Source organism: Coffea arabica, chromosome 5e (genome assembly GCF_036785885.1).
Source record: "Coffea arabica cultivar ET-39 chromosome 5e, Coffea Arabica ET-39 HiFi, whole genome shotgun sequence".
Classification (NCBI taxonomy): Eukaryota; Viridiplantae; Streptophyta; class Magnoliopsida; order Gentianales; family Rubiaceae; genus Coffea; species Coffea arabica.
In genome coordinates this window covers 41,816,132-41,827,703 of record NC_092318.1, presented here as the reverse complement: position 1 = coordinate 41,827,703, position 11,572 = coordinate 41,816,132, and the positions used below count along the sequence as shown (strand labels likewise).

Below are 11,572 nucleotides of genomic sequence, written 5' to 3'. Positions count from 1 at the left end.
GAGGGGATAAGCAAATCAAGGAAGAAGTGGGTACTGAGGAAGCTAGGGAGAGGAGTGTGGTGGCTGCCTTCAAAAAGGAGATTACTAAGTTTCTTCATTCCAAGAGGGAAGGGCCGGAACAGATTCCACCAATTGCCCCTAGCAAGACAGTAGAGAAGGATGACATACAAAGCAGTACAGCAATGATGGAATTAAGAAAAGAGGGAGCAGAAGGAAGTAATGAAAAGGACAAAAATCTGGTAGTGACTATGGAGGTAGAGAGTAGTGAGAGGAGTGGAGCTTTTGAATACCATAAGGAGGACTTGGAAATGATGGAACCACAGGCATCAGGGGATGTACAAATAATCACGGATTGCAACCAGATTATGGAGAAACAGAAGTGCATCAATGAGCTGTTACAGATTAGAACTTTTGATGAGAACATTGGAAGTAATCAACAAGGAATGGGACAGCCTCAAGAATTGAAGGTTAGAGGGTCTACAAGAACTCTACGAGGAAGAGGCAGGAGAGCATTAAAACAGATTGACAGGAACAGTATGGCTCAACTTGTGCTGAGTAAACGAAAGGTTTGTCTGACTGAGGAGGAACAACTAGAAGCTGATAATATGGGGCAGGGGTCAAAGAAGAACAAAAAGGATAGCCCGGGTAGGGGGAGCGAGACACAAGAAGAGGGGATGGGAACCAGCCTGATCTGGGTCCCCAACTACCAATGAGAGTGATGGTGTGGAATTGCCAAGGTGCTGGGAGCCCCTTGACAATTCTCCATCTGAAGGAGTATAAAAAACTCCTCTCCCCAAACATTTTGTTTCTAAGTGAGACAAAAAATAGATCAAAATACAAAAAATACTTAACTATGACTGCTGCTATGTGGTGGAAGCAATGAATAAGGCAGGGGGAATGACATTGTTTTGGGACTCAGATGTTAAAATTTTGCAAGTGCAGCACACTTCCTTCACTGTGGAAGCTAAGATTGAGGACCAGGAAAGTAAGTACATTTGGTGGCTGATTGGCATCTATGCAAACTGTAACGATGCTATAAGGAAAGAGCAATGAAGGGTAGTGAATAGGAGGAGACAACTATGGGAAAACAAATGGTTGATAGCTGGGGATTTCAACGATATCGCATCAAATTCAGAAAAGTGGGGAGAAAGATGTAGAGCTGAGTGGAGCTTCAATGACTTCAGGAACTTCTTAAGTACAAATCAGATGGTGGATCTGGGATTCGAAGGGCAGCCGTGGACATGGTGTAATAACTGGGGAAATGAAGGCGAAATCATGCAAAGGCTAGATAGACCCATGAGTAGTGCAGATTGGAACCTGGAGTTTGAGAGTGTGAAATGCTCTCACATTAAAACATATGCTTCAGATCATTGCGCCTTGATGATAGACACTAAGCCTACGGTTGTGAGGAAAAAAAGAAGGTTCTTTTTTGATAAAAGGTGGCTACAACATGAGAATATAGCTGAGGTCGTCAAAAAAGCTTGGAAGGAAAATATTGAAGGTTTTCGGATGTACCAAGTGCAATCAAAATTGAGGAACTATAGAGTAGCCTTACTTAAGTGGAGTAACGGCATTCACAAAAACTCCAAGGATAAGATAGATAACCTCAAAAAGCAATTGGACCAGACTAGAAAATCTGCTATGGACAACAAGAGAGAAAAGGTGGCCGGCCTAAAGACACAACTGATAGAGGCTTATAATGAGGAGGAAATCTATTGGAGTCAAAAAGCCAGGCTCAAATGGTTGCAAGAAGGAGACAGAAATACCCAATACTTCCATGCACAGGTAAATGGAAGAAGAAAACAAAACAGATTGCAAAGGCTCCAAAGGGAGGATGGTGGCTGGACTAAATCCGAAGAAGAAACTGGGAAAGTGATTGCTGACTACTACAGGAACCTCTTCGCCAAGTCTTCAGACAGTAATGCTCAAGAGGTACTAGAGGGGATCCCAACTACTATTACGGCAAAAATAAACAGGGAGTTAACCAAGGAAGTGACAGAAGAAGAGATCAAAAATGCTTTCTTCACTATGGATTGCAATAAAGCTCCTGGCTCCGATAGTATGACCCCTTTATTTTTCCAAAAATTTTGGAAAATTATCAAAGGAGACATGGTAAATGCTATTCAAAGTTTCTTCCATTCTGGTTTTATGCTTAAAGCTATTAATCATACTATCATTTCCCTTATTCCCAAAATTCCCTATCCTACAAACATTAAGCAATATAGACCTATTAGTCTTTGCAATGTCGTGTATAAAGCTATAACCAAAATCATTGTAAATAGACTAAAGCCTGTTCTCAATAACTGCATTAGCATCAATTAATCAGCCTTTATACCTGGGAGGCACATCATTGATAACATTATCATTTCCCATGAATATTTGCACTTTCTTAAGAATAAAAGACTTGGGAAGGATGGTTATATGGCTGTGAAGCTGGATATGTCGAAAGCCTACGATAGAGTTAAATGGGAATTTTTACAAGCTATTATGAGTAAAATGGCATTTTGTGAGAGGTGGATAAATTGGATTATGAATTGCATTAGAACAGTCTCATTTTCTTTCAATATAAATGGCGAATGCAAAGAGTATATCACACCACAACGAGGGATCAGACAGGGCAACCCTTTGTCACCTTACCTCTTCCTCATATGTTCTGAAGGCTTGTCTAACCTTTTAAAAAATGCAGCTCAAGAATGAAGGATAAGTTGAATCAAGATCAGTAGACGAGGCCCTTCAGTGACCCATCTTTTCTTTGCGGATGATTTGCTAATTTTTTGCAAGGCCTCATGTCAAGAAGCACAGGAACTGACAAAAATTCTGAGGAACTACGAACAAGCATCAGGACAAATGATAAACCTCGACAAGTCTAGCGCCTGCTTTAGCAAAAATGTCAACCAGGAATCTAGGGAGACAGTATGTAGCAAGCTGGAGGGAATTGAACAAGTAGCTCAAGGGAAATACTTGGGACTCCCAATAGTGGTCACCAGATCGAAGAAGCAATTGTTTGGATACATCAAGGAAAACATTGAACGTAGAATGCAAAACTGGAAATCCAAATTGCTAAGCTCGGCTGGGAAAGAAATCTTGATCAAAGCAGTCTCAATGGCCATGCCCACTTACACTATGTCTTGTTTCAAATTGCCTTGCAGGTTATGTAAAGATATCTGTTCACTTCTATCAAAATTCTGGTGGGGTGAGCAAGACAACAAAGACAAAATTCATTGGGTGGCTTGGGAGAAGTTGACCAAGAAGAAGAAGAATGGTGGCCTCGGGTTTAAGGATTTTCAAAGCTTTAATAGAGCCTTGCTAGCCAAACAGATTTGGAGAATCATAAGGAATCCAAATCTGTTGTCTAGCAAGGTGCTAAAGGCAAAGTATTTCCCTAACAGTTGCATCTAGGAGAGCAAAGCCCCAAAGAACGCATCATGGTTCTGGCAAAGTGTTATGAGCTGTAGAGAGGCTATGTGGAGGGGAGTAAGAAGACGCATAGGAAATGGAAAAAAAACCAGCATTTGGAACGATCAATGGATCCTAAGCAATGGCAAAGGGAAACCTGTTACGGCCAAATCACAAGGATGCAAACTTGACAAAGTTGCTGACTTGATCAGTAACTTCAGGTGGAATAGACCTCTCATTTTCAAGACGTTTTGTAAGGAGGATGCAGATAATATTTTGAAAATCCCAATCAGCATCACGGGAAGAGATGATAACACCTTCTGGACAAGGAACATAAATGGGGAGTACACGGTGCAGTCTGGATACAAAATGGAAATGGAAAGAAAGGAGGAAGTGATTAGGAAAGAAGGTGAGGGAGTGGAAACGAGTTTTAACTCAGTGAGCCAGCAAGTGTGGAAGGTTCTGTGGAGCTTAAACATTAGCCACAAAGTTAAGATGTTTATTTGGAAAGGTCTCTCGGATGCGGTACCAGTCAAGGAGCTAATATGGAGGAGAATCAAAAGGGGAGATCCAATATGTTCTATATGCGGTGAAGAGGTGGAAACACTGGAACACATGCTACTTAAATGCAGCAAAGTACAGGACATTTGGAAATTGGCTCCTATCCATTGGGATGGTATTGCATACAGAGCGGATAAATTCAAAGACTGGTGGGCAGGAGTTTTTGAAGCTAGATGTAGGATACAAGGGAAAGATCATATAGGCCTTACGGCATATATATATTGTGGCAGATCTGGAAAAGTAGGAACAACAAGGTTTTCAACAACAAAGACAGGGACCTAGCTGCAATTATAAACAAAGCATGCAGAGCTTGGGGGGAATTTGAAAATGCAGCAGGGAAAGCTAGGCGTTGGAGCGATGGGAAGATAGCAGTAGCTCAACAACAAAGGGACCAAGAAGAAGAGCAGCCAGAGCATGCCACAGGTGTAGGAACAACACTGAGAATAGCAGTGCAATGGAGTAAAGAGGACAATATCGTTGGGTATGGCATTGTAGCGTATGATGGAATACAACAGGAAATATTGGCTTGGGGGATGAAAGAAAGGGCAGTGGATAGCCAACTTCAACATCTGGCTGAAGGTGTCAAGCTAGCCCAAATTAAGGCAGCCGAACAAGGTTGGCGTTTGATTAACATAGGTGTTCCTGACAAAAATTTGCTACAACAAATCCAGCAGACAAAACCACTGGCAGAAAGAATTGTAACCGTGGTGTAAGATATCCGTGAGCTGAGCTCCATGTTTTACAAGTGCTCCTTCTACTTAAACATAGGCAACACTAATGATCTTAGTTTTGATGCGAATATAAAGACCAAGGCCCATTCAAGCACATGGGGAATTGGAAGTTTCAAGTGAAGACTAGTTGATTGCACGAATACTTGAGTTTAGTAGGATTATTTGATTTTCCTCATTGATTTTGGTTATTTCTCGCTTTAGAAAGTCTAGGTAATTAAGCTAGTTTAATTACGGCCCATTTGTTAGTAAGTGAGGCCCAAAATCTTCCTTAAGTATGTAGGGTAGTTTGGTCAATTTTTGGATTAGGGTTAATGCTTGTAAGGGCTATAAATAGCCCCACTTCCTCTTTATTTTGGGATCAGTTTTGGCTATTAAATACAATTAGTGAGTTTTCACTTTCTCTTTGGCAAGAGAGTTTCCTTTGAATACTTGAGAATCTTCTCAAGTTATTCACCCGAACTTATCAATCGAGTATCTCCTTGATTGTGGCGTTCTACTACCTCCAATTTGGTTCGTTAATTCGAGTAGTTACGGGTTGAGATAATATCAAAATTGTTCGTGACTTCTAGGGATTAGTTGGGTCAAATTTCCGCTGCCTAAGCCATGGTGTTTTGGTTGTCTAGATCGGGGTTTCACATCAAGTTTCCAGTTTAGTGCTCAAGCTTTGAGCAGTCATCAAGATATAGAATGGGTTAATCCCAATCTAATGTGCTAGATGCACAATGAATGTATCGAGCCTTTGCTCGAGTGTAAATATCTTTTGTTCAAGTAATATATATTCCTATCGTTTCGAAAAAAAAAAAGATTACGAGTCAATTACTCATTCAATAAACTATCAATGCAAGGTAAAATAGAACTCGGGAGTGAAAATAGGGGACAATTGGTGCCAATGGTATGAACAACCCCAACACTTTTCATCTCTACTCACAATCATCCCAACTCAAAGGAATCACATGGACTTAAAATTTGGACAACATTTCCTTTAGATTTTCCTTACTTTTCCACCTTTCAATCAAACACCAACCTCAACTCAAATCACCCACAATTTCACACACACCATATAAGTTATATACCACACCTAATTAGAGTCACAATACCCTTCAATCTTAACCAATTAAAAGCTCAAAAGCCAACCATAAAAAAGCCCCAAATCCCAAACCCTAAACTAAAATTTAGCTACACAAGCTAAAATTTTCCCTAGGAAATCACATCTAGCATATACAAGGTTCATTTCACACACAACAAAGCTATCAATCCATGGCATATCCTTAAGCATTAAATAAGGACAGAAATTCCACCAAAAATTTGAAATTTACCATAATTCTACCTTAAAACATGAACTTTCTCACAAAACTACCTATTTAACAACTCTAATCCACTAATGAACTATTAATTTAAGTAAAGAGGAAGTTCTTAACAAGATTGCCTTAAAATCCCAAGAAAAATTGGTAGCTTAGTGCTTCCCTTTCCAAAACAACTCCACCAACCTCTTTAATCCTTCCTGGGAAGGAGTTTTTATGGAGTGATTTGAGATGTTAATGATTGGAACTCAAGATTTGGGCTTGGATTTGAAGAAACAAGATGAAGTTTTCCTCTCTTTTTCTCTCCTCAATGGCCAGCCAAGGTGAAGAAAATGAAGATGATTTTTGGGTCAAATTTAATATTTAGTAAAGTTGGAAGAAAGTGGTCAAAGTCTAACATCCAATCATGTCGCGACACCTAGCAACTTTAATGTTTAATCTCATCCTCTTGTCTCCCAACACTAATTAATCTAGCTAACCTCCACTTATCTCCTAACACTGTATACAGTAATATTCCTTTACGCAAAACTCCATCTAATCATCAAAATTTATCGCACTTTACGCATTAGCGGGTCCCACGTCTCATAAGTACCACTAATGTCACCTAAACTAATTTGTACTAGAAAAATGATTTAAAACCTATACTCACCTATAAAAATATCTAAGAAATCAGTCTAATAAATAAAAATATAGAAAATATGTGCAAAGAATTAAAATAATGACTAGAAAATTAGAAACTTTTCGGGTTCTCACACTCTCTCTCCCTTAAAAGAATTTCGTCCTCGAAATTTCTCACCTTGATTATCAAATAGCTCAAGGTATTTCTTTTGCATCTCTTCCTCCACTTCCCAAGTCGCTTCTTCTACTCCTTGGTTTCTCCATAAGATCTTCACCAATAGTATTTGCTTGTTTTTCAGTTCCTTAATCTTCCGATCAAGTAACTGCACTGGTTTCTCTTCATAAGTGAGTGACTCATCGATTTCAATTTCTTCTGGTAGTAAGATGTGAGTCGGATCAGGATGATATTTCTTGAGCATCGAGATGTGGAAGACATCGTGAATTCTAGACAAGCTTGCGGGTAGTTCGAATCGATACGCCACTGATGCGAACCCGAATCCCCAAGCTCCCACTCTTGAAGAAACGAATTGTAAAAGGCAGCGGAAGGATCTATCTTGATCAGGCTATGGACAAAATTGGTGGATTCTAAACCAATCAAGGACAACTCAAGATTGATTAGAATGGTAAAAGGCGCCACAATTCAACATGGTCTTGAATTGATAAGCCGGTTTGAATCCTCGAGACCAACTCTAAGGTATTCAAAGTCGCTTCAAAGAAGCCAAGAGAAAACTCTCAATTTTTAATTCATAAAATGTCTACCCTTATTAATGACAATTGATGCCTATTTATAGGCTTACAAGACTCAACTCCTAACCTAATTAGAATAAGGAAACTAACAAGGCTTTGCAAACAACTTGGAAATCCATGACCCTTATCTCTTAAGGCTGCCGAATACCTAAACTAGCTAATGGATCTACTAACTAATCAAGAATCACATGAATAACAAACTAATGACCAAATTAATCCTATACTCAACATGAGCTAATCACACGACTCATGAACAAGTCATAAAATCAGCTACTTAACCAACTAATGACTTGAGCAATTAAAGATGCAAAGTAGTAAACTAATAGACTTGAACTCGGTTCTCTCAAGGAATTTGAACATTGGATTCGCAACATGAATTTCTTGTTTTTGACTCTATTCATTGGCCCTCAATGAATCTTTGTTGGATCTAGAAATAGGGTTTGAACACCTCCTAGGATTCGTATCAGCCACCTTTCCAATTCTTTGGAGGATTTTGAAGGTGTCTACGAATCTCGGTTGAAGTTTCTTTCCTTTTTTCCGCTGTGACACTTCATAATGGCGTAATCTTAAGTAAGACACGATCTCCAATTTCGAACTCCAAGTCCTTCCTTCGGTTGTCCGCGTAGCTCTTTTGTCGGCTCTGAACTGTTTGAAGTCTTTGACGTATTAACTTAACCTTTTCTTGTGCATCCTCCATCCAAGGAATGGTTGTTGGATCTAGGATTCTCTTTTCTCCCACTTCATTCCAATAAATCGGTGATCGGCACTTCTTCCCGTAAAGAGTTTCGTACGGTGCCATTTGAATTGACGAATGGTAACTATTGTTGTATGCGAACTCCACTAACGTCATATGTTGGCCCCAACTACCCCCAAAATCTAAAATGCAAGTCTGTAACATATCTTCAAGGGTTTGAATGGTTCGCTCCGACTGTCCATTCGTCTGTGGGTGATAAGTGGTACTAAGGTTAAGTTTGGTCCCCAAGGTTTCTTGAAATTTTTGTCTAAACTTAGACACAAAAAGAGGGTCTCTATCCGAAACTATACTTACTGGGACTCCGTGTAGTCTCACAATCTCATCCACATATAATTGAATCAATTTATCCATGAAATACTTCATGTTCACTGGCAAGAAATGGGCCGATTTGATTAATCGATCGACGATCACCCAAACAGTATCATGTTCTCGTTGTGTTCGTGGCAAACCTGAAACGATATTCATCGTAATATTTTTCCACTTCCATTCGGGTATCTCAAGGAGTTGTAACAATCCAGATGATTTTTGATGTTCAGCCTTAACTTGTTGACAGATGAGACAATTTCGTACGTATTGGGCAATTTTCTTCTTCATGTTGTCCCACCAATAGGCCCCTTTTAAATCCTGATACATCTTACTACTACCCGAATTGATCGTATACTTTGACCGATGAGATTCCTCTAAGATTTCCTCCTTCAAAGTTTCATCTTTGGGCACCACTACTCGGTTCCGATACTTCAAAATTCCCTCGGAATTAAGATTGAAATCAGACGTTTCTCCCTTTTTCGCCTTCTTTCCCCACTTCCGTACCATCGAGTCTTCCTTCTGGGCCCCTTTAATTCGCTCCAGTAAATTGCTTTTTGATTGCCAAGACAAGGGTTCCATTCACTAATCAATTTTAACAGGTTCCATTCCTTAATCATTAACCCCGTCACTTGAGCCTTTCGACTTAAGGCATCGGCCATCACGTTAGCCTTTTTCGGATGGTAGTTGATGGTGCAGTCATAGTCCTTCAGAAATTTCATCCATTGCTGCTGTCTCATGTTCAATTCCTTTTGCGAGAAGAGGTATCTAAGGCTCTTATGGTCAGAGTAAATCTCGAAAGTTACCCCGTATAGATAGTGTCTCCACTTTTTCAGAGCAAAGACAACTGCAGTTAGCTCCAGGTCATGGGTTGGATAGTTCTGCTCGTGAGGTTTCAATTTTCTAGAGGCAAAAGATATCACATTCTTGTTTTGCATCAACACACACCTCAAACCTTCCCTCGAAGCATCCGTGTAAACAGTGAAACTATCTTTTCCGTTAAACAAAGTTAGAATTGGTGCCATGGTTAATCTTTTTTTCAGTTCTTGAAAACTAACTTCACACCTAGCATCCCACACAAAACAATCATTTTTCTTTGTCAAATCAGTTAAAGGACCGGCAAGCTTGAAAAAATCCTTAATAAAACGCCTATAGTACCCAGCCAACTCTAAAAAGTTTCGAATCTCTGTGGGATTTTCTGGCCTCTTCCAATCAGTCACGGCCTCTACTTTCGCTGGGTCGACAGAGATGCCCTCTTGTGAAATTACATGCCCTAAGAAAGAAATTTTCTCCAACAAAAACTCACACTTACTAAACTTGACGTACAACTGGTGCTCTCTTAGGGTTTGTAAGACAATTTTTAAGTGCTGCTAATGCTCCTCTCGGATTTTTGAGTAAACCAAAATGTCGTCGATAAATACAATTACAAATCAATCCAAATAAAGTTTAAAAATCCTATGCATCAAATCCATGAAAGCAGCAGGGGTATTGGTCAGTCCAAAGGGCATGACTACGAACTCAAAATGCCCATATCTAGAATTGAATGCAGTTTTTGGTACATCCTCCTTCCTGATTAACAACTGGTAGTACCCCTGTCGGGGGTCTAATTTCCAAAAAATCACTACTCCTTACAACTGGTCGAACAATTCATCAATATGTGGCAGTAGGTATTTATTCTTAACCGTCATATTATTTAACCCCCGGTAATCTATGTACATCCGTAAACTCCCATCTCTTTTCTTCACAAATAGCACAGGGGCTCTTCAGGGGGATCCACTCTCTCGAATAAACCCTCGCTTCAAAAGGTCTTGTAACTGTAATTTCAACTCCCGAAGTTCGGCAGGAGCCATCCGATATGGGGTCTTAGAGATAGGTGATATTTCCGGTAACAAATCAATTTTGAATTTTATCTCTCTCTCCGGAAGTAAGGTTACTAATTCATCAGGAAATACGTCCGGATATTCCTTCACCACTTGTACATCTTTTACCTTCAATTTATCGGTGGGGGTATTGATTAGAAAAGCTGAGAACCCTTGCGCCCCTCTACTCAGCAATTTCCTAACCCGAATGCCCGAGATCAATGCAGATGAGACTAACCTACCCCTTATATTTAGCCTCAAGGTAGCCTCCCCAAGAATATGAAACTCCACTACTTTTCTTTTACAATCAAGTTGAGCATTATACCGAGTCAACCAGTCCATGCCTAGCATCACATCATATCCCTTAATGGACAGGCTTATCAGATCCCCCAACAATTTTCTCTCTCCTACCCAAAGTTCACAATTTTTATAAACCATACTAGTGAGCAAACGGTGGTTCCCCGTAAGGGTACTAACTTTTAGATCATAAGGTAAACTAGCAGGTTTTATATCAATTCCGCACATGAAATTAGGGTTGATAAATGAATGAGTAGCATCGGGATCTACTAAAACTTTCGCAAATCGGTGGAATACAGGGATCGTACCTTCTACGACCTCAGAAGAATCAGGGACCTGTTGTGACTCTAGAGAGTACACCCGAGCCAATACCTTTGGTTTAGCCCCTTCCACTTTAGCCTGGCCAGAATTGGTCCTCGTCGATTGCTGGCTCTCACTTCCTTCTCGTGGCAGAACCGGACAAATAGGAATTTGGTGGTCTGCACTCCCGCAGTGCAAACATTTTCTTTCCTTCCTCCAGCAATTGTCCTCTGTGTGGTTCGGCTTTTCACAATACCCGCAAGGATCGCGAGGTGTAGAAGCCGAGCCTCCCTGGGAACCTCCTCTTTGGCCTCGCCCAACTTGGCCACCTCTCGACGGGGCCCCTCTCGACATTCCCGGCAGCCTTCCACCTCCAGTTCCCCTTCCAAACTTGGGAGGGGTACTCTTATCCCCCTGGAGCGAGTTACTTCCAGGAAATTCTCGCTTCTTCGCTTGAAAGTTTCTCACTTGTAGCCTGGCGCTTTCAACTCGTTGGGCCTTCTCTACTGCCTCACTAAAGGCATTGATTTGGGCTACAGTTAGGTTCTTCTGAATCTCAACATTTAATCCTGGGACAAAACGCCTGATTTGTCTTTGTTCGGTCATAATTAGTTCAGGCGCAAACTTGAATAACTGAGTAAATTGGCTCTCGTACTCGGCTACGGTTTGAGTTCCCTGGCGAAATCGAATAAACTCATCTACCAT

The 11,572-nt window shown here is 40.5% G+C and overlaps 2 protein-coding genes across 2 annotated transcripts; one reads left to right on the top strand and one right to left on the bottom strand.

The window, feature by feature from the left end:
• Window positions 1-879: 879 nt before the first annotated feature.
• LOC113687374 (uncharacterized) lies at window positions 880-4,670 on the top strand. Its single transcript, XM_072049716.1, has 6 exons — window positions 880-985; window positions 1,136-2,059; window positions 2,327-2,513; window positions 3,150-3,374; window positions 3,456-4,116; window positions 4,188-4,670. The coding sequence occupies exons 1-6, from the start codon at window positions 880-882 to the stop codon at window positions 4,668-4,670; spliced, it is 2,586 nt and encodes an 861-aa protein (XP_071905817.1).
• Window positions 4,671-10,174: 5,504 nt separating this feature from the next.
• Window positions 10,175-11,572, bottom strand: LOC140007030 (uncharacterized). Its single transcript, XM_072049715.1, has 2 exons — window positions 10,876-11,572; window positions 10,175-10,677 (listed from the first exon to the last, which is right to left on the bottom strand). The coding sequence occupies exons 1-2, from the start codon at window positions 11,570-11,572 to the stop codon at window positions 10,175-10,177; spliced, it is 1,200 nt and encodes a 399-aa protein (XP_071905816.1).